Here is a 27,255-nt window from a genome sequence, read left to right on the forward strand (position 1 = left end):
CACAATGCATGCGGTCAAATATGGAGATGGAGGGGGACTTAGACCTGCGCGGCTCCGACATCATGGACTGCGTGCATTGTGGAAAGTACCTTATCATAAACAAAACAAGCGTTGGATCCTACACCCACAACTTAGACCTGGGCAGGTGTAGGCTCATGCAACAGAAACCAAAGAAGCTGAACCTGGATCTAGAGATGGAAGGGGACAAACTGTAAAAGATATATCCACCGAGGATAATGAGAAATGAAAGAAGAGTTTGAGAAGCTCCAGACTCTGATCTGTTTAATGTCAATGGCTCAAGCTGGTGAGCTAACTTACCTTACTTATAATATGTCAACAAGTGGATTATTGATACAAGTGTTAGGGATCATATGACCCATCCTTATTCAATATTTTCTTGATATACTCCTTATAACGGAGTTCAACAAGTGTTCACTCCAGGGTGGGAGATCTTGTCTTCCACCGGCATAGGTAATGTTAAAATTGCTGACCCCAGCTTGATCAAACATGTTCCTTATGTACCAGAGCTTCAGACACAGCTTATATCACCACAGAAACTTGACAAATACTTGAATTTCAAAGTTACCTTAACTCTTAATGGTTGTTCTGTTTATGATAAGGTAAAAAACCTGCAGGCTTGACCTTTTAAGGAGAAGAATGGGCTGCTGTACTTGAATAAAGTTCCTGATGGAAATCATGCCTCCAACATTGCCGCCAGCCAGCAGGAGCATAGCTAGCAACAGAAGCTCATGCTGATGCATTCCCTCCTTGGACATCCTTCATTTGAAGTGTTAAAACTCATGTTTCCTATGTCCTTTAACAAAGTGGTCCTTTCTCCTGTTCAATGTGATACAAGCCAACATTCAAAACATAAGCAGGTATCTTTTCCCAGGAAAGGCGAATGGAGTACAGGTCATTCATACTTGTTTATTGTGACGTCTGGGGGGGCATAATCCATACTACGCATTACAGGAGCCAAGAGATTTGTGGGTTTATCTGTTAAAGTCCAAGTCGGAACTCACCACTATGGTTGAGAACTTTTGGATGTTGAAAAATCAGTTTGATACCTCTATTAAGCAGTCGCGCTCTAATAATGCTAAGGATTTTGTCAACAAAATCCTGTCATCATTTGAAAGGGAAGGTGTGATACATGAATCGTCCAGTATATATAATCCACAGCAGAATGGGATAATGGAGAGAATAACTGGTCATGTGACCACTACAGCTCCAGCATTACTTCTGCATTATTTTATTTTTTTTAAATATATTACTTCTGCAATATGAAGTTCCGAAGAACTTCTAGTTAGAAGCCGTCTTGATGGCCATACATATAATCAACTGACTACTCTTCAAGTTTCTGGGATACAATAACCATGTTGATTTCATGATCAAGTTTTATCCTCAAATAAGCTTTAAGACTGATTTCATATGCGGGATATTTGGCTGTACAGCATTTGTACATGTACATAATCTGGTCGATAAGTTCAGTCCTCGAATTTTGTGATGTGTTCGTGGGTTACACACACAAAACGGGTACAAGTGCTTTCATCCTAAATCAATGAAGTTTTTTGTTTCTGCTGATGTTACAATTCACGACCATGAGAGCTTCTTCAAGCATCAAGGAAAAGCAAGTGAACACACAGGTTTGCAGAAGCTGAGAACACCAAATTCAGGTGAGAGTATTCAATACCTTACGCCTCTAGAACATCTGCAGATTGCACCTGAAAAAGCCCCATGTCTCCAGTATGATGACACACAGGACAAGCTGGAACTAGTGGCAGAATCGATCACTCAGGACATGGCAGATGGGAGTGAAAAAGTTACAGGCAAAACCGAGGGAGAATCAGATACCTCTCTGGATCCACCTCCTACAGCAATAGAGGAAGACAATGGCAGGTGGAAAATTGCCCCGGTAAAAGGAAGAAGGCAGTTTACCCTATCTGACAAGTATCCTCTATCCAACGGGGCAAGCTATTGCAAGCTGGGACCTGATTATTAAACCTTCATCACATCACTCAACTCTGGGTCTATTCTGAAAACACAAGAGGATGCCCTCAGAGATGTGCAATGGAAGACAGCAATGAACATTGAGATGGAAGCCCTAGAGAAAAATAAAACAAGGGAGATCATAGTAGCCCCCCCTGGTAAATGCCACGTAGGGTGTAGAAGGGTATTTACTGTAAAAAATATAAAGCCGAGAGAAGCAGACAGTACCCTAGAACGGTATAAAGCCAGGCTAGTGGCCAAAGGCTACATACAATCCTATCGGATAGATTATGGAGAGACATTTGCTCCAGCGGCAAAACTCAACAAAAACTGAATATTATTTGCTATTGCAGCAAGTATGGAATGAACATTATCACAATATGACGTGAAAAATGCATTCCTTCACAGATTTAAAAAAATAAACCTCTATGCAGCTCCTTCCGGGATAATATCAAGAGGAGTCTGGATTAGAAAGTATGCAAATTGAAAAAATCTCTGAGTGGCTTTTTTTTTTGAAGAAATCTCTGTATGGCTTTAAACAGTCTCAAAGAGACTGGTTTGGTAAATTCTCTTGCAGCCTGAGAGAAATAGGTTATAGGCAGAGTAATGGAGATTGCACCTTATTCATGAAGCAGTATAACTCTGGTAGAGTTTCAATTCTACTGGTGTATGTCAATGACATTATCATTACAGGTGATGAGGATGATGGGAACCAAATCTTGAGTGATCAATTTTCAGACTTGTTTGAAACTAAGGCACTTGGGAATCTGCAATATTTTCTGGGAATCGCAGTATATATTCATTTCATAACAAAATTATATTCTTGATCTTTTTTCTTGAATGAACAATCTTGATCTTCGAAGGGAAACCAAGATGAGTTGGCGCAAACCCTCGCCCATGCAAATTGATCCCAATCTAAGATTAGGCGCTTTGAAGACGAGGCCCTCATGGACCAAGGACAATATCAGCGGCTGATTAGGAATTTTGTTAACTTAAACCATACCAGACCTGGCATTGCATTCGCAGTTGAGTTGTTAATTAGGCTAATGGACAGCCCTAGAAAGCCCCATTGAGATACTGCCTACAAGGTCTTGCACATTTGAAAGGATTTGTGGGTCACAGAATATATTATAACCGCCAGAGGGGAATAAACGTGGAAGAATATACTGATACGGATCAGGCAGGCAAAGCCACTGACAGAAGTTCTACATCAGGCTGTCGCACATTCCTGGGAGGGAATGTAATTATCTGGAGGATTAAGAAACAATCAGAGATCTCATTGTCCAGTGCCGAGGCCGATTTTAGCGCATTGGTCAAATGTATCACTGAGACTTTGTGGATCCACAGTATTCTCACGGAGTTTGGAATGAAGCAAGAAAGCCCACGGTTATATATTTTGATAGCAAAATATATCAAAATATCACCCGTAATCAAGTTTTACATGACAGAGTGAAGCAAATTTAGCTTAAAAAACACAGGATCAGGGAGAAAGTTATCACGGACATGTCCAGATTACGCACATAAAGTCAGCTGATCAGATAGCTGATATATTTACTAAAGGATTGGCGAGGCCATTTTTCAACTGGCTGCTGGACAAGCTGGGAATCAGGAGCATCTATTCACCATCTTGCGGAGGGGTGTCATCCGAAGATCTTCCCCAGCCTATCCCTTCTCTATTCTAGCCCTGATGTAATGCTTCCCTTCTTATAAAGGGGCCTGTTTTTTTTTTGTTACTGGACTTGATAAGTTTTGGGCCCAAATTGTAAACCCAAAGTATGGGGTGGACTCCTGGTAAGATGAATGATTCTATCTTTTGCTTCAAACCCTAGTGCGGCCTTGTCTTGCAACCAGTAGATCCATCTCCAAACACACCAACGATTGAAATTTTGATAGAGTTGGTTGTAAACCAGATACTAACCAAACTATGTAATTTCACTTTGATCCCAACTTTGAGTTTCCCACCAAAAAGAAGTGGAAGTAAGGGTGAAAAGGGTGGTCCGGCGGAGTGGACGACGCCAAGTGTTGAAGCAGGTTGATGCTCCGTGCATACAGGTGTGGGCGTCTGTGAGAGGACAAATTAAGCTTGGGCAAGAGAAATTAAAGGTGCAAGGCTTGGGCCGAAAGCCACTCTCTCTGCGCTGAAAGGCTAAAGAGTTGCTTGGGTTTGGCCTGGCTTGGGCCAGGCCAACGTCTCATTTTTTCGGCAGGAAACATCTCCGGAAGATGCGACTCCGAATTGTATTGATTACCATCATACTTCGTACCACTGATCCACAAAGATGACCCAGCATAGAGTTGTCTTCAGTTCACTGCCATCATCAGTTGAAGTGACCCGAGAATTATTGTGGGCACTTGAATTCAACTTGGGTAATTCGGTGTGGCTACCCACCAGATCAATACCAACGATTGAAATTGAAGATGACAACAGGTCAGAATGCGTCTGGAAGGCTCAACGAGGAGATTCTTTTGGAAACCAACAGGGGGATTATTTGGTCTCCTGGGTCATGGTCTGCAGACCCGTGTATCTAGGGTGGTTGAGGCTTACCAAATAATGGGTCGGCAGAATTATGAGGTCAGAGGAGGATCTGGTCTGGAACGTACTGAAGGAAAGTAATGGCTTGGGACTAGATCTGGTCTGCAACTTTTTACCCTTCCACGGAATCCCCACACTGAGGTCAGGGAGTGCAAGGATGGCACATGAAATCAAACCTTGGTGGGAGCTCTGTGTGGTCAGAGGAAGGAAGAGCTGTTGAGCATCCAACAGTCGCCATTACATTTCAGACCCTTGAGTGAAACACATGATGTCAGGGAAGGGGCACGGCCTTTCAGTCCGCGATGCCAACATGATGATCAGAGAGGGATTGACAGAGAAATTGACAACCATCACCACACATAGACTTCAATGGAAACCGAAGGTTGTAAAGGTGTGCATTTTTATGGTTCCCCATTAGGTGGCAACTTGTGACAGAAAACCTCCGGAAGAGAATGTTCCTTGATGCCTTTTAAAAAAGGAATTGATGGTTCATTTTAGGTCCAATGATCCAATCATAGTGTTTCATATAAATCCCCTTGAGCGGTTATTACATGAAAACCGTTTAGGATTATGTCGGATTTGGTGGAAAACAATGACAAAAGCATTAAAACATAAAAATAATATGTCAATGGGCATTAATCAAAGTACCGGGCAGACGTGCTGAACTAGCTGTCATGACACAATCGGACCAAAGTAACCTGATAAACTAGATGTGATTAACATGTTTAAACTACATATTACACAAGCAAGGATTGTAATGCAACTATTCAAAAGTAAAGAACTAGGGAAAAGGTCCAACATGTGAAATTACAGCAAACGCATAAGTACCAAATGATGAAACATTATAATCAACCATGACAAAAGAGTACGTGCATTCGCAAGAAAAGGCAGCAATTGAACCATGAAAATTGATGATAAAACGACTCTCAGTAAAACAACAATTACATACCCCTGCTTCAGCTTTTCTTCAAGCATGTCATATGATGGCCTTATACCATGACTTGAGAGCAACTTTCTTATATGACAAAGTGTAATCAGAACTCCAAAGTAAGCCTCCACTTCACCATACTTAGGAAGCGGAAGATTTGCTGGCGGTGCTTGCCGGAATTTATCCCTTGAATTCAACAGCTCACATGCGTTCAACTGAATGAAAGAAGAAAATGAGAAATACACAAAATATCATCCAATGCAGGCGAAAAAAATAAAAATGAGAATTTCTATTGATGTGCCTCTGCAAAGACACTGAAACTCAAGTTTCACAATGGAAGATGTCAAATCCATCAAGAAGGCGCAATTAAAATTTGGCTCTGAACAAAAACACGCAGGTAAAATTTTCAAATAGCTCCAGATACCAAAGCAACAACTTGAGCATGACATTGAGTGCATATAGCCATCGCTACATATCTAACCGAAAAATGGCACCAGAAGTTGTGGGTCAGACCCTCTCTCCTTCATTACTCTTTCCTCTCTTCTTTCTCTCAGTCATGTGTGAGTGGGCAATTTACTATAAGTGGCCAACGCATTCCATCAATTACACTCTTGCATTTGGGTCATTTGACGGCATATTATAAATGGCTCACCTTCCATTCTTTGTTCCTTTTTTTTCTATTGAAGGTTAAGTGATTTATTCCCAGATATGAGGAATTAAATCACTGAAGCGACTGTCCACATAGCCCAACTGCTAAGTGACTAATTTACCCCCTAGGAAATAAGTCAGATAAGTGATTGGGCCCAGGCGTACTGTAATGGGACCAAGTTTTCTTCGTTCTTTTCTGATAGAAGTAAATGCTATGCTTTTTTCATGGCAACAGCTACAAGAAAAAAAAACGCAAGGAACACAGGACCTCTCATCCAAACTAATCAGTACAACTTTATGGGTAAGGAAACATACAGAAGCAAAGTCTCTATACCAGAGAACCCCCAAACTACACAGCCTTGTGGCAAATGGCCGTATAACTTCTAGTAACAGGTTATTGATCGCCACAGAATTCTTGCACATAGGAACCTGGCCATATAGCCAAAGTAGGCATTATTTCAAGTACGAAGACAAAAGGCACCAGTAATATCAGAAAATTTTAAAGATGAATGGGAGACAATTTTTTCTTCTATTAGCTCACCCAGGAGAGATTACCTCTATTAGCTCAATCTCTCTGCGGTGAACATATGGGCTAACATCATTATCACTTTCATTCCGATATTCGAGCGTCGTTATACGAAGGTTGTCTATAATATTTTGAATGGTTTTCTGCTTTGCTGTTGAGAATACATAGAAATCATAATGAATCATAGATCGTACAAAATGCATGCAAAAAATACATGCTCTCTTCTGCATCACATCACAAAAAACCTACATCCCGGAGTTGCTGTCAAAGCCAAAATTCTTAGTTGCACCGGCACAGTCATCAACTGCAAGTCAAGGGAAGAAAAAAATAATATATTCAAGACAAATCATTTTGGACGAAAATTCTAGGTTGGAACGGTATTGGTCTTCCATAAAATTAGGAGAGTATTATGGAAAATCAAAATAATCTGAAATCTTGCTCTGGCCCCTGAGGAGGTAGAGAAACGCTGTAGGAGAAATAAGAACGGAAATGATCAAATTAAAAAGTCTACAAAGACATGATGACCCCCAAGAAAGTGAAAATTTATGAAATAATCAGACGTGCCTCGCGTACGGCAACACAATAAGAGTAGTTTCCCATGGCTCGATGTGCTTCATCGATAACAAGGCAAGTAAGCTGTTTCACTGGGCAAATACCTGAACCGTACAAAAAAAATATGAACAGGTTTACAAATCTCAAGAACGGCTGAAAGCTGGGGAGAGACAAAATATCAGTAGCATGATCACCAGATAAAATATCTTTCTCAAGAACTTGGGGAGTGACAAAAAATACTCGTTTCAATTTCCAAAACTCAGAACGTTTCTGAGGATTTGTTTGTCCCGTCATATCAATCGCCCATTCCTGCCAAACTTGGAATAAATTCATCAATGAAGTAAAGATCAAATGAGATATGGATATGATTCAGGTAAACGCTGTTACCTGAGGAATGCCAACCGTATTATGACATGCCTCGATCTGCTGCATTACAAGAGGGCGTGATGGAGCAGTAAAAACAATTTTCCCTGGAAAAATTTCGGTAACTAGTATATGAATAGGAGATAAAGAGACGGTGAAATTAAACTGTTGGAGGTCAACATCCTGTCTAAACGTTAAGAAGAGAAGTAGCGGACAAGCTATCAGTTATAGCTTTGATCACAGTGGTAGCTATTTAAATTCTAACACCAACCAATAAATTAGAGGTATATATATTTTTCAAGGTGCAAGCGGTCAATATTCCATCGCGCAAGAAGCTTTAAAAAGAACTTTCTCTTCTGAATGCATCCTAAGACATCACATAGCACTTAAATTAAATTTCTGCAGGTCTCAGCCATAGCATTGACCAAGACATATCAGAGAGATTGGGAAATTCTCATATTTAAATACTGGATTTCTTAAGACGTAGCAGCATTTAGATATATAATCCTTAGATGGATAAATTACCAACAGTGAGACCGCACAAGAAAATTTATCATTTTATATAGAAAATTGCCGCGTATCTTTTAATTCCTTCTATTCTCTATTATTTTCTTTAACCAAATTTATATACAAATAGTGCAAATATCGGTTTGTGTTCATCCCCCCTGGAAAAACTGTCTTCTGTCAACTTCAAGAAAATAGCCCACTTTCGAACCCCAACAACGGAGGGCCATTAGAAGGATTAGTGAGACTTTTTAATTCCTTATGTTTGCGCCTCTCTCCTCACAGTGGAACATCTACCTGACGGACTGGTGTGGCGAGAAAATCCACAGAATTCAAACTTAATCCCATTATGGAACATCTTCAGTCTCCGAATGTTTCTTTACTCGAGATTTAAAAACCCTATTCCAAAGGGAAGCATTCTCATTTCAAGAAAGAGAAATATAAACTATTTCTTTCTAAGTATATCTAAAACCAGTCTGAAATCATTGAAATCCCTAGAAGAAGAAATTCCACACTAGGTAGAGAATCCAAGGTAGAACAAAACGATAAGGGAGAATCCATCAGGATTTAGGACAGCAGGTGAACTCCCCAGAACTCCAGCCCTTGGTTGCTCCCACAACTACCCTCTTCAAGAACTTCTTGAATAAATGTCGAGGTTGCCCCTTTTCCCGTCTTCTCCTTACATGTGCAAGCTTCTCTGCACATGCAGCTTGCTGTCAAAACCTTCTGTTGAACATTTTCTGACGTTAGACCGCGTCCTGTCCTTTGTAACTGGGCCGCAGCTTATAAGTGGCATACACTGGTTATTCTATTCTTTTTTAGTAAGCCAGGGACATCCGACTTCTTAATGCCATGCCAAGCCCGCCCTGTAGTATCTTGGCTAAATACCAGCTTGGCGAACTATACTCAGTGTGGTTTTTCTTCTGTGTTCTTTCTTTTTATCATATAACATCATCAATTTTGATTTATTACGTACAGAAACAGAAAGAGAGGTAAATTTATTTGTCAGTAAACAACTACAGAGCTGCTCTAATGCTACACCTTGAGCCATTCGGTCATCTTTCAAATATAACAACATCCTGTTATTGACCATAAACAGAGTGAATAGCGGGTCATTCAAATATATTTTTGCATGCTCTATTGGAAATGTAAACTTAACGTAAAATCTTCAAACATAAAGTATTAAATTAAAACTTGCTTTTGAACATGTTTTCGAAAAACAAGTCGGCCCTAGTCGGACCACCTGGAATCTGAGGGTAGAAGGTGCTCTGTCAGACCAATGGGTGGCAGGCTTCTAACGCATGCAGCAAGCCTTGATTCAGTGCCAGCAAAGCCATGAAGAACAAGACGGATGGGTTTGGACACGCACTCCCTTTTCAGTTCGGAAGGCCTACACGAGGATCTGTCAGGGAAATGAGGACTAATGAACTATCCAAGCATGTCGGGCCACTTATCCCCAAAGTTCCACTAAAGGTTAAGATCTTTGGATGGCTTTTACTGCGCAAGAGACTGGTGACTCACGTCTTCTGCAAAAGGATGTATCCTGATACATCCTCGGCATGCACTTTATGCATAAGAGGCGACGAAGACTGCAGCCATTTATTCTTTGAGTGCCCCTTTGCCCGGTTGATTTGGGCCACCCAAGTGCAGCTTGCGGCCAATGCGACATCGGAGGTGGTCTTTTGGGAGTTCATAAGGAGAGGTAGCTCTAGGAGGGAAGAAGGGGGGTCAAGAGATGACAGTGCTCTGGGCAATATGGCTACACCGCAATGAGGCAATATTTAGGAGTAAGGTGCCCAAGGACAGGCTCGCCCATGAGGTCGAAGGCCTCATGGCATCATGGTTGCCTCGAGGTGAGAGCAGATTAGGGAGTGGTTGACCATATAAGAGGAGAGCTTTAGCTCTCTTTACCTGTACCTTTGGGTGGGTACCGCTTAGTCGGGTGATCGCCTTAAATCTATTTACAAAAAAAAACTTGTTTTTGAAAGATAAAACAATAAAATTAGTTAAGATGACGATCTTAGATTATATATAACTAAGAATAACGAAGGATCTATATTTTATACTATGGTTTTGGACTAAGGTTATTTTTTATGAAAAAAATTTGGACTAAGGTTATACATTTATATAAAAATCTAAAAGTGCCTCTCTGTCCTTGAAAAAAATCTAAAGGTTATACATTGGAGCTTGATTGTCTAATATGATACATTCTTGAAAAAAGTGTACCAATATCCTACTTAGGACCTGTTAAGGACAGAGATACTAACTATTGGGCCCAAGGCCTTGTAAATGTATTAGCCTAACCCTAGGGCATTAATGGAACCACTAACATCCCTAGAATGCTGCTAATGGACCACTGGAAGGCCCATTAGCAGCCCAGTAATGGTCCCTTAAGGATCCATTACACTCCCACTAAGGGCCCATTAGTGAAGGCCCACTAGGGGCGTAAATATCGGGCCCACTAAGGGCCTGATATGTTCTGGGCCTGTCTAGGCAGGCCCAGAGTCCAACGGCTAGCAGAAACTAGCCGTTGGACCCCTTCCAACGGTTACTTTTTGAAAAAGGTAACCGTTGGAGGCTACTTGTTAAACAAGTAACCTCCATAACACTGTTTGAAAGGGTCTAGTGACCCTGGATTTCTTGTATAACAAGGGGAACTATGTATGAGTAAAAATATACTTTAAGCCCCAATCTTGTGCACTCTCTCTCTCTCTCTACTTTCTCTCTCTACACTTTCTCTCTCCTCCGATTTCTTCATTTCTACAGGACCTATAGAGAAGGCAGAAGCAGACACCTGAAAAGCCTAGATAGTCACAAAAGCAGGAGATGATCATAATACGAGCAAAATGCCCATTAACTTCGTGAAGACAAGCATGAAATCAATTCTGAATATTTTCCTTTCTTTGATCTTGAGCATTTTTTCTAATCCAGCTTCAATTCTACCACTTAATTCTCTCCAATATTCAGCAATCGGGATATATTTCCCTGAGTTATTCATAATCTGGTATCAGAGTGGAATCCGTCTGTTGTCTCAAACAAACTAAACAGATGAAACACAAATATCTTGACAGAGCTAGCATTAATGGCTGATATTCCAAGACAGATACAATCTTGGAAAGAATTATTTTTGGAAAGAATCATCAAACTAAACATATGAGGCTTTCACACGGCGAGCTACCCCAGGGGTATTCCATTACTCCAATATGTGGACGACACAACATTCTTCATGGAAGGAGCTGCGGCAGAAGCTCATACCATATCGTCTCTGTTCGAACTATTCGCGGATTTATCAGGGCTATGGCTCAACCGAGAAAAGTCAGCCTGTATTTGGAGGAGGTACAATGCGCTAACGTGCTAGGCACACCTCGAGGTTCGCTACCAATGAATTATATGGGTCTTCCACTGACAGGGAGACGTATCTTAGCCGCATACTGGCAGCCAGTGATCGATAAGGTGGAGCGGAGGTTGGAGGCCTGGCAGAACAAGGTGTTATCACGAGGGGGCCGCCTGGTACTTTTGAGATCGGTGCTCTCAATGATCCCTATATTCTACTTATCAGTATGTAAAGTACCGTTAATTGTGACAAAGCGGCAAGAGGGACTAATGAGGCGGTTCTTTTGGGGAGGCAGTGGAGAGGGGGATCGTAGGGGGATACCCCTGGTCGTGTGGGATGTGGTCTGTAGACCCGTGAAACAAGGAGGACTGGGGATTCTCCCCCTGGACTCCATGAATTTGGCATTGATGACTAATGGGTTGAACGAATTATGGCATCGGCGGAGGGTCTGGTCTTCAATGTCCTAAGGGACATATATGGCCTGGAGACCAGGTGGAGAACGCCGCTAATGATGTGGGGGCATTTGATGTCTTTTTGGGGTGGAGGGAGAGGATAGCCTATTTTGGGCCTGATTGTATATTGTTTGTACAAAATCTTTACCGTTAATGATAGCATGTAGGTCACCGGCTTCGGGTGGTCTTCCTTATTGTTCAAAAAAAAAATTTGCCTGGATACGGATTGGGAGAGGCATTGGGCGAGAAGTAGGGGGGAGTCCCCTTTTTGGTGCAGCCTGCGTCAAACCATGCCTCACATCTCTGAGTTATTTGACCCCAAGTTGGGGGATGGGGAAGGCTTTTGATTCTGGTCTGATAACTGGTCAAAACAAGGTCCCATGAAGATGAAGTTTCCCAGTCTAATTGCTCTGGCAAGGAACCCAAATGCCACAGTCAGTGAATGTTGGGACGGGGCTTGGGTCCTGATAGGTTTTACGAGGCCATCGAGGGCACTTTTGTCATATTTCCCTTTTTACAATTCCTTCAAATAGCACAGCCCTCCTTCTGGGGAGGGGAGACTAGAAGCTTGGTTCTAAATTGCTCTTGGGTGTTCCCCCTTCCCTCTCGTCTCCTCTATCTCCACTCTCCGTCTCTCTCTACGATCCCCGTCCCTCGCGATCGTCTCTTCTTCACCGCATCTCCAGGCGGCTCGTCCCTGGCCGATCCCTACCCCCTCTGCTCAGCTTCCTCCCTACCCTTCCCGTTTCGCCTCTCTACCCCGGGAACTTCTACCTTACCTCGTCCTCCAACCTCCCTCCAATACGAACCTAGATCAAGGTTCGTATCAGGTCCCTACCCTATCTGAGACACTATCAAACCTCCAAATCGAGGAGTTGTTGGGGATGCAGGAGATCCTCCTACCTCTTAGCCCATCGGCGGATTCCCGAGATGGATGGGTATGGCGGGGGCCACCTTTCTCGGTGAAAGATGCATACTTGAAGATTCGAGGGGATGCGAGGGATGACCCAGCAGTCAGTAAGGCATGCCACATACTATTGAAGCAAAAGATTCGCCTTAAAGTGAGACTCTTCGGTTGGTTGTTGAGGAAACGAAGACTAGTCACGTGGGTCTATTGGCGGAGGTGGGCACCAACGGAGCCCGTCGTTTGCCCTTTGTACGATAGAGGCGAGGAAGACTGCTCACACCTTTTCTTCACATGTCATTTCGCTCAGGGAGTATGGGCATCGCAACAGATTTCAGGGGTGAATATCTCCTCAGACAATGATTTTTGGGCATCAGTCACGACTGGTAGATACCGGAGCAGAGTGGAATGGGGGAGAATTCTTGCAGTACTATGGACGGTATGGCTGCACCGAAACAAAGTGGTGTTCAAGGGAGGGATGGCTTTAGCCGAGAGCGTCATTTACGACATTGAGGCGCTAGTATCTTTTTGGGGTGTAGGGGGATAAAAAGTAGGCCATTGTGGTCATATCTGTATATGGTGTGTACATAACTTTGCATTTTTAATAGTAACCACCGGTTAACAAAACAAGTGGTCATATCTGTATATGGTGGGCCACCGGTTCCGGGTGGTCTGCCCTATTTTCTTCAAAAAAAAATCATTCAAATGTTGGATTCACTCACCTCCAAAGTGCAAATTTCTAATTGTAAAGATCCCACCCCAGGGACCTCAGGACAGATGCAAGATTCAGCTTATATTTATCAAGCCAAGGAGAGATAAACACAACATGATCACAAGGGTCATTGCTGATCTGATTTCCTTTTCTTGAGGGAGAAAATCATGATAGTTGCCTGAGCTTGCCAAGCGCCTTTTCTGCTTAAGTTCTAGCCAGGAAAGACAACGCTGTGACATAATTGTCAAGGCCATGGATGATGCCATGCGGGATTGGTTCCCCTATATACAAGGTTTGTTTTCTGAGTTTGACTGGAATTCAAGATCCAATTGGAGGCACATTTTGGTTTCATCTGGAATGAAAATCTGTACCAACAGTTGTGTAATTTGCATCAAGATGGATCAGCCATTAATGAACAAAACAAGGCTTATTAGATGGAGGTAAAACCAAAAATTTAACTGTTTGCCAGGGAAATTTTTTTTTTTTGAAAGAAGTTTGCCAGGGAAATATTATTATGAAGGAAGCCGTTGATTTTAAAAAAAATGAAGGAAGTCGTTGATGTACAGAAACTATTATTTATCGACCCAAAATTTCCTTCAAATAAAAGTTCTGCAATAATAATAGACAGAGGTGGTCAATAGCAATCTGATCACGTACCTCTACTTTTCTGCATTGAAAATACCAATGGTTTGACATCGACGACTTCACTGGAAACAATTTTGATAGAGTTGGTTGTAAACCAGATACTAACCAAACTATGTAATTTCACTTTGATCCCAACTTTGAGTTTCCCACCAAAAAGAAGTGGAAGTAAGGGTGAAAAGGGTGGTCCGGCGGAGTGGACGACGCCAAGTGTTGAAGCAGGTTGATGCTCCGTGCATACAGGTGTGGGCGTCTGTGAGAGGACAAATTAAACTTGGGCAAGAGAAATTAAAGGTGCAAGGCTTGGGCCGAAAGCCACTCTCTCTGCGCTGAAAGGCTAAAGAGTTGCTTGGGTTTGGCCTGGCTTGGGCCAGGCCAACGTCTCATTTTTTCGGCAGGAAACATCTCCGGAAGATGCGACTCCGAATTGTATTGATTACCATCATACTTCGTACCACTGATCCACAAAGATGACCCAGCATAGAGTTGTCTTCAGTTCACTGCCATCATCAGTTGAAGTGACCCGAGAATTATTGTGGGCACTTGAATTCAACTTGGGTAATTCGGTGTGGCTAACAATCAGATCAATTCTCTTGCGTGCAAACCCAACAAGAAGGCGCCTTTAAAACGCACGATGATCTCAAACACTGGGCTCTTGAATTCAACTTGGGCAAATCGGTGTGGCTTTTCATGCAACCCCACCTGAGCAATTCCCTTGCTCGCTTGCCCGACAAGAAGGCCCATATAACCACATGATGATCTCAAGAACTGGGCACTTGAATTTTACTTGGCAACTTGGTGTGGCTTTGCACACGACCCCACCTGATCAATTACCTTGCTTGTTAACCCAACTAGAAGCACCCTCCAGCAGGTTAGACAAATAGTATACAAGTTGAGCCTCCAGGCACACATTCTGCTTCACATGATTTTCCTCCTTTTTCAGTTTTAGAGGGGGCTGGGACCAACAGATTGGAACCCAAGGTGTTCCCTGGCCAAGTTCCCAATCGGAGCTTGATAGAGTCTAGTGTGGCAGTATTCCTTCAGTGCAAGGTTTTCTTGATTCTCCGCCATACCTTGGACTAATTTTGTTATTTATGTCCAATAGGGGTATTTTGGTGACTTCCCATCATACATGCATTTCCTTTTAAAATGGCCAACCCTCCCTTTAGGGAACAGACAATAAGTAATCAACGTTTATGGTTCTTGTATCCCCTCTCTAGGTAATGTTCATTCTGCCAGTATCTCTCCTCCCTCTGCTGAAGATCTTTTCAGCACTTTTCCCCTCCTTCTGTCTAAGATCTCTACAGCAGTCTTCCCCTCCCTCTGAGATCTGGACGACAATCTAACCATCAGTCTCCCTCTCTATCCCTATTTTTCTCCAATAAGAATGCAGGAATTCTTAGAAATGGTCTCGACTAGTGTCTGATACAGTCCACTTTAGAACTACTCCTTAAGTGCAAGGCCTTCCCCATTTTGACCCAGCGTGTAAAACAGTCATCAAAATGAGTCTCCCATCAGAAGACATATTGCAGTATTGACCCAGATTAGAGAAGTTTCACCAGGTGAGCTAATCTGCATTGAGACTCTTACAGCATAGGCTCGCAATACAGTGTGCCTCTAGCAGTTACTAAACCTTAACCAATTCACTTTTCTGGTTTTTCGACTGACTCTCGCCCAACTATATGATTTATTCTCACGATTTTAGTTGTCTCGCTTAACTTTGTGAGTCAGTCTACATTAAGGTTGATTAGACGATCGCACCAAGGGGAACACTATATAATTTTGGAGGCTTGAATGGACAGGGCTTGACTGTTATCACTAACCTTTTTAAATGTCCCTATAATGGCTCTAGCCTTGAGACCTTGCGGTATTTCCGTTTCACTTTTTTGGCAAAGGCTGAGGGATTCTTGTAGAAACTCAAAGAATCTGAATAAAGGTTCCTAATCTAAAATAGTAGACATGATAAAAAAGGATGGTGAAACGAAAAGAGTAAGATACCTTCAGGAAACCATCTGAAGAAGTTGTACATCACCACGGCAGCTATCAGAGTTTTCCCAAGCCCCGTGGGTAATGCCACGAGGGTATTAGAAAATAAGGCTGTCTTTGTAATCGAAAACTGATAGTCACGAAGAGGAACATTGACTGAAATTTATTTTGAAAAAGATAGTGAGCAGGTACCCAGAAATAAAGGTAAAATAAAATTTCAAAAAAAGAAAATTAATGAAATACTCCTAGCTTCGGAAGACTATCAAGTGAATTTAAATTCCCGTGTAAACTCAATATAAGCACGAATTGGGTCCAAGTATTACAATTCATGACGACGCTGCATTAGATAACTGCTGAATACGCCCCATGGCTTATTCTTACTTTTATGATGTGTATTATCATAATTTTAGTTTTTTCTCTTTATCATGAGACTATGGATACTCTCAGAAAAAAAAAATCCTTCCTTTTTCCGGTTTGCAGATAAGAATGCAGATGATTTCAGCCAACATGTTTTTGCGGTGTTATCGGGGCAGAACCATTCGGAAGAAAGAAACAGACGAAAGAAATCAGTAAAGAGAGAACATGGCCAACCTGGATAAATCCACGTTTTGGCGGCTTCCAGATCTATTCCTACCAAACAAGGCCGATCGTCGCCACGGTGATCGCCAGAATCAGCCCTCTTTACTATAAAGCCATGCCCAGACCCGTGCACCGCATCAATAGCTTTCCCGCGCGCTCCAACGAAGTAATCTAGTGTGGTCTGCCGGGGACGACAAGCAGGTCCTTCCCTCTTCGAGAGAACCGGATTGGATTCGATAAACCGACCAGAAGTAGAAGCAGACGACCCTTGGCAAGCAGAGTCGATCTCCCTGACAGCAGCCTCCCAGTCGAATTCCTGGATACGGCAAGAGGCGGAGATCGTCAACGAAAATTTAAAGAGGAAAATTAGCTTGAATTGGTTCGGGCGAAATCTCACGCAGTCCTCGACGTCGAACTGTTCATCGAGTTGGATCGTCGCCATCGCCGTTCCTTCTCATCGCCCGTCGACTTCGGCGGGAGCGGCTTCAAACAATCGAAACCCGACTCTTGCGCGGCAAGTCTCAACCAACTTGACCTCATTTTAAGCACGGTCCGGAGTCGGATGACGGATGACGAGTGACATATGGTGGATGACTGATGATGGATGATGGATGATGGATGATGGATGATGGATGATGGATGATGGATGATGGATGATGGATGATGGATGATGGATGATGGATGACGGATGACGGATGCTGGATGACGGATGACGGATAGGATGACATTAAATTAGGGATGGGAAGTTGCTTCTTTGTCTACGAACGAAAAGTGTTTGTTGACGAGCAGGTGAATATCTATGTTAGTGTGCGTGTTCGGTTCCGCTGTTTTCACTGACGAGTGGTTCACTAACCAACTATATTTTGAAAGACCTGTATTACTAGAGAGAGAGAGAGGATAGAGAGAGAATTGCACAGAGATGGCTACCGGAAGGACAAAGATTATGATTACATGTTCAAAGTGTGCTCCTCAGCGACTTCGGCGTGGGTAAATCCAAGCATAGGGGGCGAAGCATAAAGAAAACCCTCTGATCAATTCATTTCTGCAAGCTGGCAGGATCCAGAACAAAGCCCCCCTCCTGTTCGAGTGAAAGTCGGGTATCTGTTGTCTAGCTTTATGAACAACTGAGTTCAGCCTTGACACCAAATTCACCATCGATGTGGAGTTTGCAACGGGAAGCATCAAGGTCAATGACAAGATCATAAAGGCTCAGATTTGGGATACCGCTGGCCAGGAAAGGTTGGTCATTCTTACAATTATTTATTCGATTATGTCATTATTTCATGATTTGCCGCTCTCTTTATGATCTATGTTTTAATCGTGTCATTTTTTTCATATTTTCTGATGGATATTACCTGAGATATTTCTTCTTCAGATGTTTGATCAATTTATCTTCTCTAAAATTATTGTTTATCCTCCATCTCAATTTTATTTATAAATAAATAAATAAAAGTATTGGTCTGCCTACCATTTTGCAAACATTGTTCCTTAGGGTTTTCTACGATAGTGTTTGTGTTCGTTCATGTTCATTTGCATGTTCGCGAGAAAAAAATATTTTTTTACCCATCCCTAGTTAAAATATATTAGTTGAGCGGAGTTGATGACTATCTGAGAGGAACGTTGTTGTACTCTCTGTTCTGAGGTCAAGATGGATGGTTGATCACTTGTTGCATCATGTCTCATTCCATGTGTTATCCGTTGGCTAACCTTACTTTTAATGGGTTCATAGGGTCAGGTAGTTCTCGATTTGAGGCATGAAGCCTATAGGCCAGAATCCTACGTGGATGACAATGTCCACGTGGAAGAAAGAGAAGCAAAGTCAGTTCTTTTTGGGTGGGATCAATGGCAATGATGAGTACTTGATCCCAAAGCATAGAAATTGGAGTTGGAGGGTCATGAAAAGCCTACCTGATGGCGCACGCCATCAAGTATCGTCATCGGCGTCAACCGCGCCGCGTGTGCCCTCCACGTCAACGACCGGGTGAAAGACATTCAGTCATCGTTTTGTTCGTATCTCTCTCTCTCTCTCTCTCTCTCTCTCTCTCTCTCTCTCTCTCTCTCTCTCTCTCTCTCTCTCTCTCTCTCGTGTGTTTTAGTTTTTCCCATTCTGGTTCGTGTTGTTTTTGTCATGTTTCGTCGTGTTTGCGACGTTCGTTCCTCCGTGGTTTTGCCATCAAGGGGATGGGCCTCTCTCTAGCCTATTCCCCTTGACTCTTCTCCATTTCTCCCCCCTATTTCTCTCTATTTCCCCTTTTATTTTCATCTTTGTTTGTAAAGGGGAGCCCATTTACAAGGGCTCCCCAAAAGGATCCGCTTGGCCCGTTAGGGGCCCATCTTTCCCCCCCTTATAAGGGAAAGGGTGGGCGCCCTAATGTTTCAGACCCATTTTCTTCATTTTGGCATTTTATCGAACAGATCGTCGGTCTCGTTCCTCGTTTTGAGAAGAACAGAAAGAAGAGGAAGAAGAGGGAAGAAGGAGGAGGAAGAGGAGAAGAGGGAAGAAGAAGGAGAGGAAGGAAGGAAAGGCCGCCCCGCCACCGTCGGACCCTCACCGGCGCGCTGCGCGGCGCAGCGCAACTGCCGCTGCGCCCCTGCGCCGCCTGCGCGCGATCGCTGCCGTGCATGCCTGCCGCCACACGAGGCCACTGCCTCGCACGCCCGCCGCCAAGGGCGGCGCCGCCCGCTGCGCCGCCACGCGCTCCAGCCGCCGTGCCGCCCACACGCGCCGCCATCGCGCCGCGCCGCCAGCGCCGCTTTGCCGCGCCACCGTGCCGCTCCGTCGCGCCGCTGCACTACCGCCGCCGCGCCGCCGTGCCGCTTGTCGCCGCATCGCCGTGCTGCCGCCCTACTCACGCCTTCGCCAACCGTCATCCCGCGTCGAGCCGCCGTGGTCTCTCTGGCGCCCCATCACCCAACCCGCTCCGGTATGCCAGTGACGAAGACGAGATCCTGCATCACGAGCCCCGTCGACGAGGTACGCCGTCCTCTTCCGTCGCTTGTTCATTTATTTTTTGCAGTATATTTTCGTCACGTCTCCACCGCGCTCGGGCTAGGTAGGTGAGCGAGGTTAAACGAGAGAACTATGTCTTGAGTGTCCTACCGGTGCGGACGAGTACGTCTGTTACGTGCGAGCCCTACGGATTGAGTCCGTTCGGCCGTAGACGCCTCCGTCGCTCCGACGAGGTACGAGAGGCCACCGTCGCCATCACACGACGACCCGTCCAAGCTTGGAGCTCAGCGCCCCTTGAGTCGGAGCCTGCACTTACAACACGTAGGGCATTCATCCCCGTAGTTACATACCTGTTAGGGTATCGTCGGACGACAACATTGCCGCTCCCGATACGTATCCTTTATTGTCGCTGAGCCATCATACTCGGTGACAACGGGACGACGTTCTAGACGTACGTCCTGCATCACTACCAAACAAAGTATCATTTACCCTCAGACGTGGATACTAGGACCGATATTGGAAGACAATATTGAAATTAATATTCACCTTATTATATATCTAAATGTCGGATGCCACGATTGGACATTTGTACTATAGCAACTCGATGTTGAAGCTGTTGGAAATACGTGTGGCTTGCAAGAGAATCACAAATTCCACATCTCGTTCCATATTCATTGATATAATATTTATATTTATTATAATGAAAGTGTGATGTGTATAGTTGAACTATGTGAATATATGCAATGACTAGGAGAATTATGATGAGATCATTATACGGAGATCGCTAATCTTTAAATAAGTGTGATAAACATTACATTTTAAGGATACTCAACAAGGACATCGAAAGAATAGCATTGTCTTGTCCCCCTAATATGGATAATGTTGGGTTCTAGAGGCCTAGATCTGGATGAAGACGACGATTCCATGCAGCAAAAGACACGTAACGGAAACGAACGACACCGATAAAACCATTGAAATGAAGTACCTTTGCATGGATCGCATCCGTGATTTTTTGGATCCCAGAGCGAGACAAGTCGAGCTGCTCAAGTTTGCAGTCTCTAGACGTATCCATGCAGTCCCCCAACACAGCAGATCTCCTCATTCTCATTGACAATCCCCGTTAAACCTCCATCGCCATCATTATGTCGTCTCGATTGCATCGGGAGTGGAGAGGAGTCATGTGGAGAAGGGAGAAGAAGAGGAAGGCTCCTGAACAATTTTGGCCTGGGTGAATTTTGTTCAGGGCCTTAACCTATTTATACTAAGTGGGTATTTTTCACAAACCTCCCAAAACTTAAGTATATCTTCCGACGTCCAAAAGACCATTTGCATGTGACCTTCTAGGCCCATGTATCAGTCTAGATAATGACTACATCAGTCCACTAACCTTTATTGGCCTTCTAAATTAATTAACTATATCATCATTTAGATTAATTAATTTCAAATTTATTTAACCCAATCAATATGTCGAGTCTCCAACACTTAGGGTGCCAAGGTACACCTCAAGCTCTAGAAGATACAACGGAGTGTGTATCAGCTCACTCATGGAACCTATTCGTCGTCGGTTACAGTGTATGTATAGTCCCCCATCCACTTGACACTCTTAGGATGACTTAGAGTATGGTGAACGGTCAAACCCTAATTGATCATCCGAGTTAGTACAGATGCATTCAGAAATCATTAGAGAACTCTTGATGTAACGCGACGTGCCGGGATCGGGCGGCTCATGTTTACACCACAAAGAGTGGAGGGCTGAGCCGCAGAGCGCCAACACGGGGTGGACGCTTTGACAGCGGTGACTGGGTGGGCCCGACTTCAATCTTCTATAGAGCGACAAAGATAGGCATCGGTGGTGCAGAGCGGCGGTTGTATATCCTACTACGGCATGTACTTCGCATCGGTAAACTAGCGGCGGCATGTCATCCAACAATCATCTCCCCTAAAACTTCTCTAGGAGATTGTAGTTGCGGGTATGTGACGGCGGAACGGCGCAGCGGCATAAGGCGGTTGCATCTAGATTCTATCGGACTTCAGCGACGAAGATATCAGGCGTCGCTTCGATGACGAATAAAGCTGTAACTAACTAGTAGCGGACGGACGTGAGCATCAGCGGTAATGGCGGCGGCAATTCATCCTGCAGTGGCATGTAATTCGCGGTAGTGAAGTGGTGGCGACGGGTCGTCCGGTGATTGCTCTTCTCAAAACTACTCTAACGGACGCTAGGCGCGCATATGGCGCGTATGGACACGGTGGCGCTGGGAGGCGCAGATACGGGCTCGGAAGCGAGCGTGATATTGAGGAAGGTGGCAGGGCCGTCGAGCGAGGTGGCTTAGGGCGGTCGAGGTGGGGCCGAGGGCGGCCGAGGCGATCGAGCCGACAACAGCCGGATTGGCTGAGGACGGCCAGGATGGCCAGGGTGGTGGAGGCGGCCAACGTGGCTGTATGTGGCCGGAGGAGGCCGGTGGCATCCATAGACGGCTGGCGGTGGATGATGCGGCCGGAGGTGGCGGTCGCAGTCAAGGCGGCCCGTGATGGACGGAAGGCGACCTGAAGTCGGGCCAAATCGGGCCGAGGTCGACGAGGTGGTCTGGTCAGTCGAAGGCAACCGATGAGATCAGCGGGCGACGGTCGTTGAGACTGAGGCAACCTGAGGCTACCGGAGCGGCCAGGCAGTCGAGGGCGGCCAGGCGGCCGGCGGCTGGCGCCCGACGGCGGCGGACGCCGGCGCTCGGGCGGCAGGGCGGCCGTGGCTGCCTTGCGATGGTGGCGGCTGTGGCCCCCCGGGCGGCTTTGACGTCGTGGCCACCACGGTGGCCGTGATTGGCCAAGGCGGCCAAGGATGCCGTGGAGACTGCGGGCGGCTTTGACGGCCGAGGCGGCCTTAGCAGCTACAGACGGTAGGGGAGGCCGAGGGGCGACCGAGGGCGGTCGACTGGTCGAGGGCGGCCATGCGACCGACAGCGGTCGGGCGGTAGGGCGGCCATGGGCGGAAGGGTGACCGAGGGCGGACGGGTGGCCATGGTGATTGGGCGGCCGAGGGGCGACATGGTTGCCTCGATAGGGCGGCCAAGGAGGTTGGAGGCCACTATTGGCGGTTGGAGGCGATTGGAAGCGGTCGGAGGCGGCCGTAGGCGATCGTAGGGGAGGCTGGTGGTGGCCGACGGAGGGCCGGAGGTGGTCGACAGGGAGGCGGCGGTTACGCAGCTGGAGGGGCCAGAATTGGCGTAGACTGGCCGGATGCTGCCAAGGCGACTAAAGGCGCCCGACGAGGGCGGCCGAAGGAGCCACAAAGCCGCTGAGGCGGCAGAGCTGGCAGCGCCGGCGACAATGGCGTCGACGCTCTGGCGAACTTGAGACGATGAGCCAGAAAACCCTAACAAACCTTTCTTGGGGGCATTTCCATAATTTTCCCCAACTTCTAAAAAAACTCTCAAAAATACTTCTAAAATGCCTAAAAATTCAAAGGGGCTACATTTTAAAATCATTTTTCACTTGGCTCTTTTCTCTTACAAGGGGCAACCTTCCTCTTATAGGGAAGAAGGGGGCCAAAGTTAGGTAGGGGAAAAAGAAATAAACAAATAGAAAAAAACAGAAAAATATGTCCTTAAGGCAGGATGGTCCCCCATCAACTCTTCTCTGATATTTCACTGCCTTGGCCAAGGAGTTCATCGCATCATCTTCCTTGAGCTATCACCTCTTATATTGAGGGTGGACGATCTCATCTTGACCACTCAATCATCATCGTGAACTTCTTGATGCACCCGAACTAAGACCGTTTAGAATCCCATGACTAGAGACTCGTTGGCCATAGTCAAAGTACAACCGTCTGTCCACAAGGTGTCTTTGGTGTCTCATTGCTCATGTAAAAGAGGTGATAACTTCAAAATTCACATATTGAAACTTATCCCTCATTTTAGCTACAAGAATTCACTTTCTTTTTGAATTTGTTCAATGAGGATGTCTAACGAACGTAAGATTCATATTATGACTTATAGTTAAAATATTTTTTATTTAATAAATCTTGAATTTCATTTTTTCAATAGACTTTTCATTTAAAAATTAAATTTCATCGAAAACTTACAACAGGCTGCCAAGAAAATGCTAAGAGAAAGAAAAATAAAGTCTACTTGCACAACCGCGATGTGAATCTGGGGTTTGACGGTCCCGGTCCATTCCGGTTTTTTGGCATGGTCCTAAACCTTACCTGAAGTTCGATCTGGTTCGAGTCCGGTCTTGTTCGGTCCTAGTCCGGTCCGGTAGGGGGGGTGGGGAAGAGCATGGGGGTGGCAGAGGCGTTGTGCATGCGGAGTAGCGATGATGAGCGCTAGGAGCGGGTGATGGGAATGGCAACAGGGAGGGGGAGGGGTAGTGTATGGGACAGGGTCCGATCCAGTCTGGTTTTTTGGCATGGACCTAAACCTTACCTGAAGTTTGGTCCAGTTCCGGTCCAGTCTTGTTCGGTTCTAGTTCAGTCCAGTCTGACCGGTCCCCGGTCCAAAATGTCAAAGCCTATGTGAATCAACTTGATCAACAATTCAGTATAATACCTTTCAGGGATTTGTACCGATCAATTTAGTAAACTCTTTCCACTAAAGAGCACCCACTATCTATTCTTAGTATCTACACACTAATGGCTACGGGAACGACCATACTCATCATATGAGCGAGGCTAGATAGTGATATTCTGTCTGGACACTTCAATGTCCTTCTTGTGTATCCTTCGAATAGGAATGTTTAGAACACATGCTTAAAGACTAGTGATCTTCGTATTACGATCTCATCATAATTCACTAAGGCCGATCATGTATTCATGGACTTCACTATAAACATCACACTTACACTATAATGAATATATTCTCTTAATGAACATGGAACAAGATGTGGAATGTGTGATTGGTTTGCCGGCCACATATATTTCCATCAGATAAGTATGACTGATCATGTTGCTATTAGTGTGGAGACATTAAGGACAAAGTGGGGGTAGTCTTTGGGAAAGAGTTCACTGAATAACATTGTCTTGTCCCGCTCACATGGATAAGTATAACCGATCATGTTGTTACTGGTGTGGAGACATTAAGGACAAAGTGGGGGTAGTCTTTGGGAAAGAGTTCACTGAATAACATTGTCTTGTCCCGCTCACATGGATAAGTATAACCGATCATGTTGTTATTGGTGTGGAGACATTAAGAACAAATTGGGGGTAGTCTTTGGGAAAGAGTTCACTAAATTGATCAATATGAATCCTTTAATGCTGTTATATATATCATCAATTAGTTTGCTTTATGTCACGATTGTGTAAGTAATCATCTGGTCTAAGACACCAAACATGCCTTGTGGATTGGCGATTGTGTTTAAACTACAACCTACGAGTATCTACTAAAGAGTCCAAACTATCCTATCTTGGATGCATCAAGAAGTCCACAAACTTGATTATATGGTAAAGCTGGGATCGTCGACCCTTAGTATTAGAAAAGATTGACTCAAGGAATATGTAGTTAAATTTCTAGGCAGGGTAGTGGAAAAATCATAGTTGCTCTCGGATAATTTTTCCACCCATCAATACTGACTAGAATGACGGATTAGGGTTTGAAAATTAACCATACCTTAAGTTATTTGAGAGTCTCGTGTGGATGAGCGATTATATGTACACAATAATTGATGAAGGTAAAGGTTACATGAGAAAGTTTACATACTCCTTTAGATCTTCTCGGTCATGAGGTGTAGCTTAGTACCCACAAACCAACAACATAACTAATCGATTGGGTTAAATCAATCATTGATTAATTAATCTATATGTGATATTGTTAATTAATAATGTTAGTCTAATAAGAGTCAAAGGACCATTATAATTTTTAAGTAGATTGATACATGGTCCTAGAGGGTCACATGCACAATATTTTTAAACGTTTGTGGATATACCCAGAGAGGACTTTTATTAAATGATCCTAGGAGAGGAACATTTATGCCATTTTCCCCAAATAGTATAGATAAAGGGGCACCCTCATTTGATACCAATGCCAGTCAGTTTGAGTGTCCCCTCTTTGTTCTCTTCATATTCCTTGAGTGATAATTCTAGTTGAGGATAGGTGGAGAGGAAACAGAATTTCAAGTAACATAGTTTGTGGAAAGAAGGGGGGATCCGACACTTTGGATATTATGTGGATATGTCTAGAGGTTGGACATTTGAGCATCTTGAAGATGCTCACTTAAGGACCGATAAATTGTGGATTAGATATTTACATGGGTATTTTTTTGAGGTTTTTTTTTATGTTCTTGGTTTTCATATCCACATTTGATTTGGTATTCCGCTGCACAATCGAGTTAGGATCTTGTCGATCAAAGCCCTAAAAGTTCCCACTCAAAGCTCACCATAGCTCTGGATATCATATGATAATGTCTTCATGCTTTGATGCTGGTATCAGAAACAAGTTTCAAATATCTATACTTTCGACATCCAACATGTTTTTTAAAACACTTTGTTACTATTATAATAATACAAAGTTGAGTTTTGTAAATATTATAATGTTGTGATTTTAGTTATAAAGGTGCTTAGAGACCCACGAGATAATCTTGCATATTCTTCGTTTGACATATTCTTATTTTACCAGAATCATCATACTATTTGGGCTATACAATTTTAGAGGTACAGATATTTTGCTTTGTCTTTTCAGAATCTTATTTAGGCATACAAAATCTTCTCTGTTATTTTTCTCCCTGTTTAAAGCTGTCTTCTCAAGGTTGATGTCATCATGGATGACCCTAGAGATTAAGTGGCCTATGTAAGGCCACTTTGTAACCTCAACGAACATTATTGAAGTATCTTATTTTTTTTAAGAAAATTACTTTTTCCCTCTAAATGTTATTATTGACATAGAATGCTCTAGTTCTCGAGGACTCAATGGCTGAATAGGCCTGTTTTGTGGATTCAAGAGTCAGCAGCTTAAATAAATCTTTGAAATTTATTTAAGACAGACACCGGACAAAGCGGTAACCACCCAAAGTTACATGTGAAGATAGCTAGAACTCTCCTCTCTACTTGGCCAACCCCTCCCTTATCTGATTACCCCTCGTGCGAATGATGATGCCATGAGGCCCTCGACCTTGTGGGCGAGCTTGTCCTTGGACACATATTTGAGTGTCAGTTGGCCGACAAGTGATATACAAGAAATAGAGAGAGAGACGGAGGAGATAGATATGGAGGAGAGAGAAACTAGAGAGAGATTGGGAGACAGAGACAAAGGAGAGAAATAGAGAGAAATGGAGGGGAGATATCTAAATGGAGAGAGAGAGAGGGAGGTGAAATAGAGAGAGATGCATGGAAGAGAGAGAAAGAATGGAAGAAGGGGAGAGAAATAGAAGAGATAGAGAGATAGAGAGATAGGGAGATAGAGAGAGAGAGAGAAATGGGAGAGAGATGGAGAAGTGGAGGAAAGAGAGCGAGAAATGGAACAGAGGGAGAGAGAGAGATGAACGGAGGAAAGATAGAGAGAAATAGAGAGAGAAAAATGGAAGAGAGAGAAATAGAGAGAGAAAATGGAAGAGAGAGAAAAAGATAAAAATGGGGGGAGACAGAGATATATATATATATATATATATATAAATGGGAGAGAGAGAAATGGGAGAAAGAAAGAAATGGAGGGAGAGAAATGGGAGAGA

At 44.0% G+C, this 27,255-nt stretch overlaps 1 protein-coding gene across 3 annotated transcripts in view; it reads right to left on the reverse strand.

Annotated features, from left to right (window-relative positions):
• The window catches only part of FANCM (DEAD/DEAH box RNA helicase family protein), a 41,849-nt gene extending 24,690 nt beyond the window's left edge, over nt 1-17,159 (reverse strand). For 2 of the 3 annotated variants that reach the window (XM_078585128.1, XM_078585129.1), the window contains exons 1-10: nt 17,047-17,159; nt 16,662-16,965; nt 16,083-16,226; nt 7,561-7,643; nt 7,368-7,482; nt 7,186-7,277; nt 6,871-6,925; nt 6,651-6,772; nt 6,411-6,524; nt 5,469-5,662 (exon numbers count right to left, since the gene is read on the reverse strand). In XM_078585128.1, the coding sequence (XP_078441254.1) occupies nt 5,469-5,662; nt 6,411-6,524; nt 6,651-6,772; nt 6,871-6,925; nt 7,186-7,277; nt 7,368-7,482; nt 7,561-7,643; nt 16,083-16,226; nt 16,662-16,965; nt 17,047-17,091 (1,268 nt within the window). In that variant the 5' untranslated portion in view covers nt 17,092-17,159. Of the gene's footprint in view, nt 1-5,468; nt 5,663-6,410; nt 6,525-6,650; nt 6,773-6,870; nt 6,926-7,185; nt 7,278-7,367; nt 7,491-7,560; nt 7,646-16,082; nt 16,227-16,661; nt 16,966-17,046 lie in introns of those variants that run through there. The other variant, XM_078585130.1, reaches the window with a different exon arrangement.
• Nucleotides 17,160-27,255: the final 10,096 nt, after the last annotated feature.

The sequence above is a fragment of the Wolffia australiana genome, chromosome 13 (assembly GCF_029677425.1).
Source record: "Wolffia australiana isolate 7733 chromosome 13, ASM2967742v1".
Lineage (NCBI taxonomy): Eukaryota > Viridiplantae > Streptophyta > Magnoliopsida > Alismatales > Araceae > Wolffia > Wolffia australiana.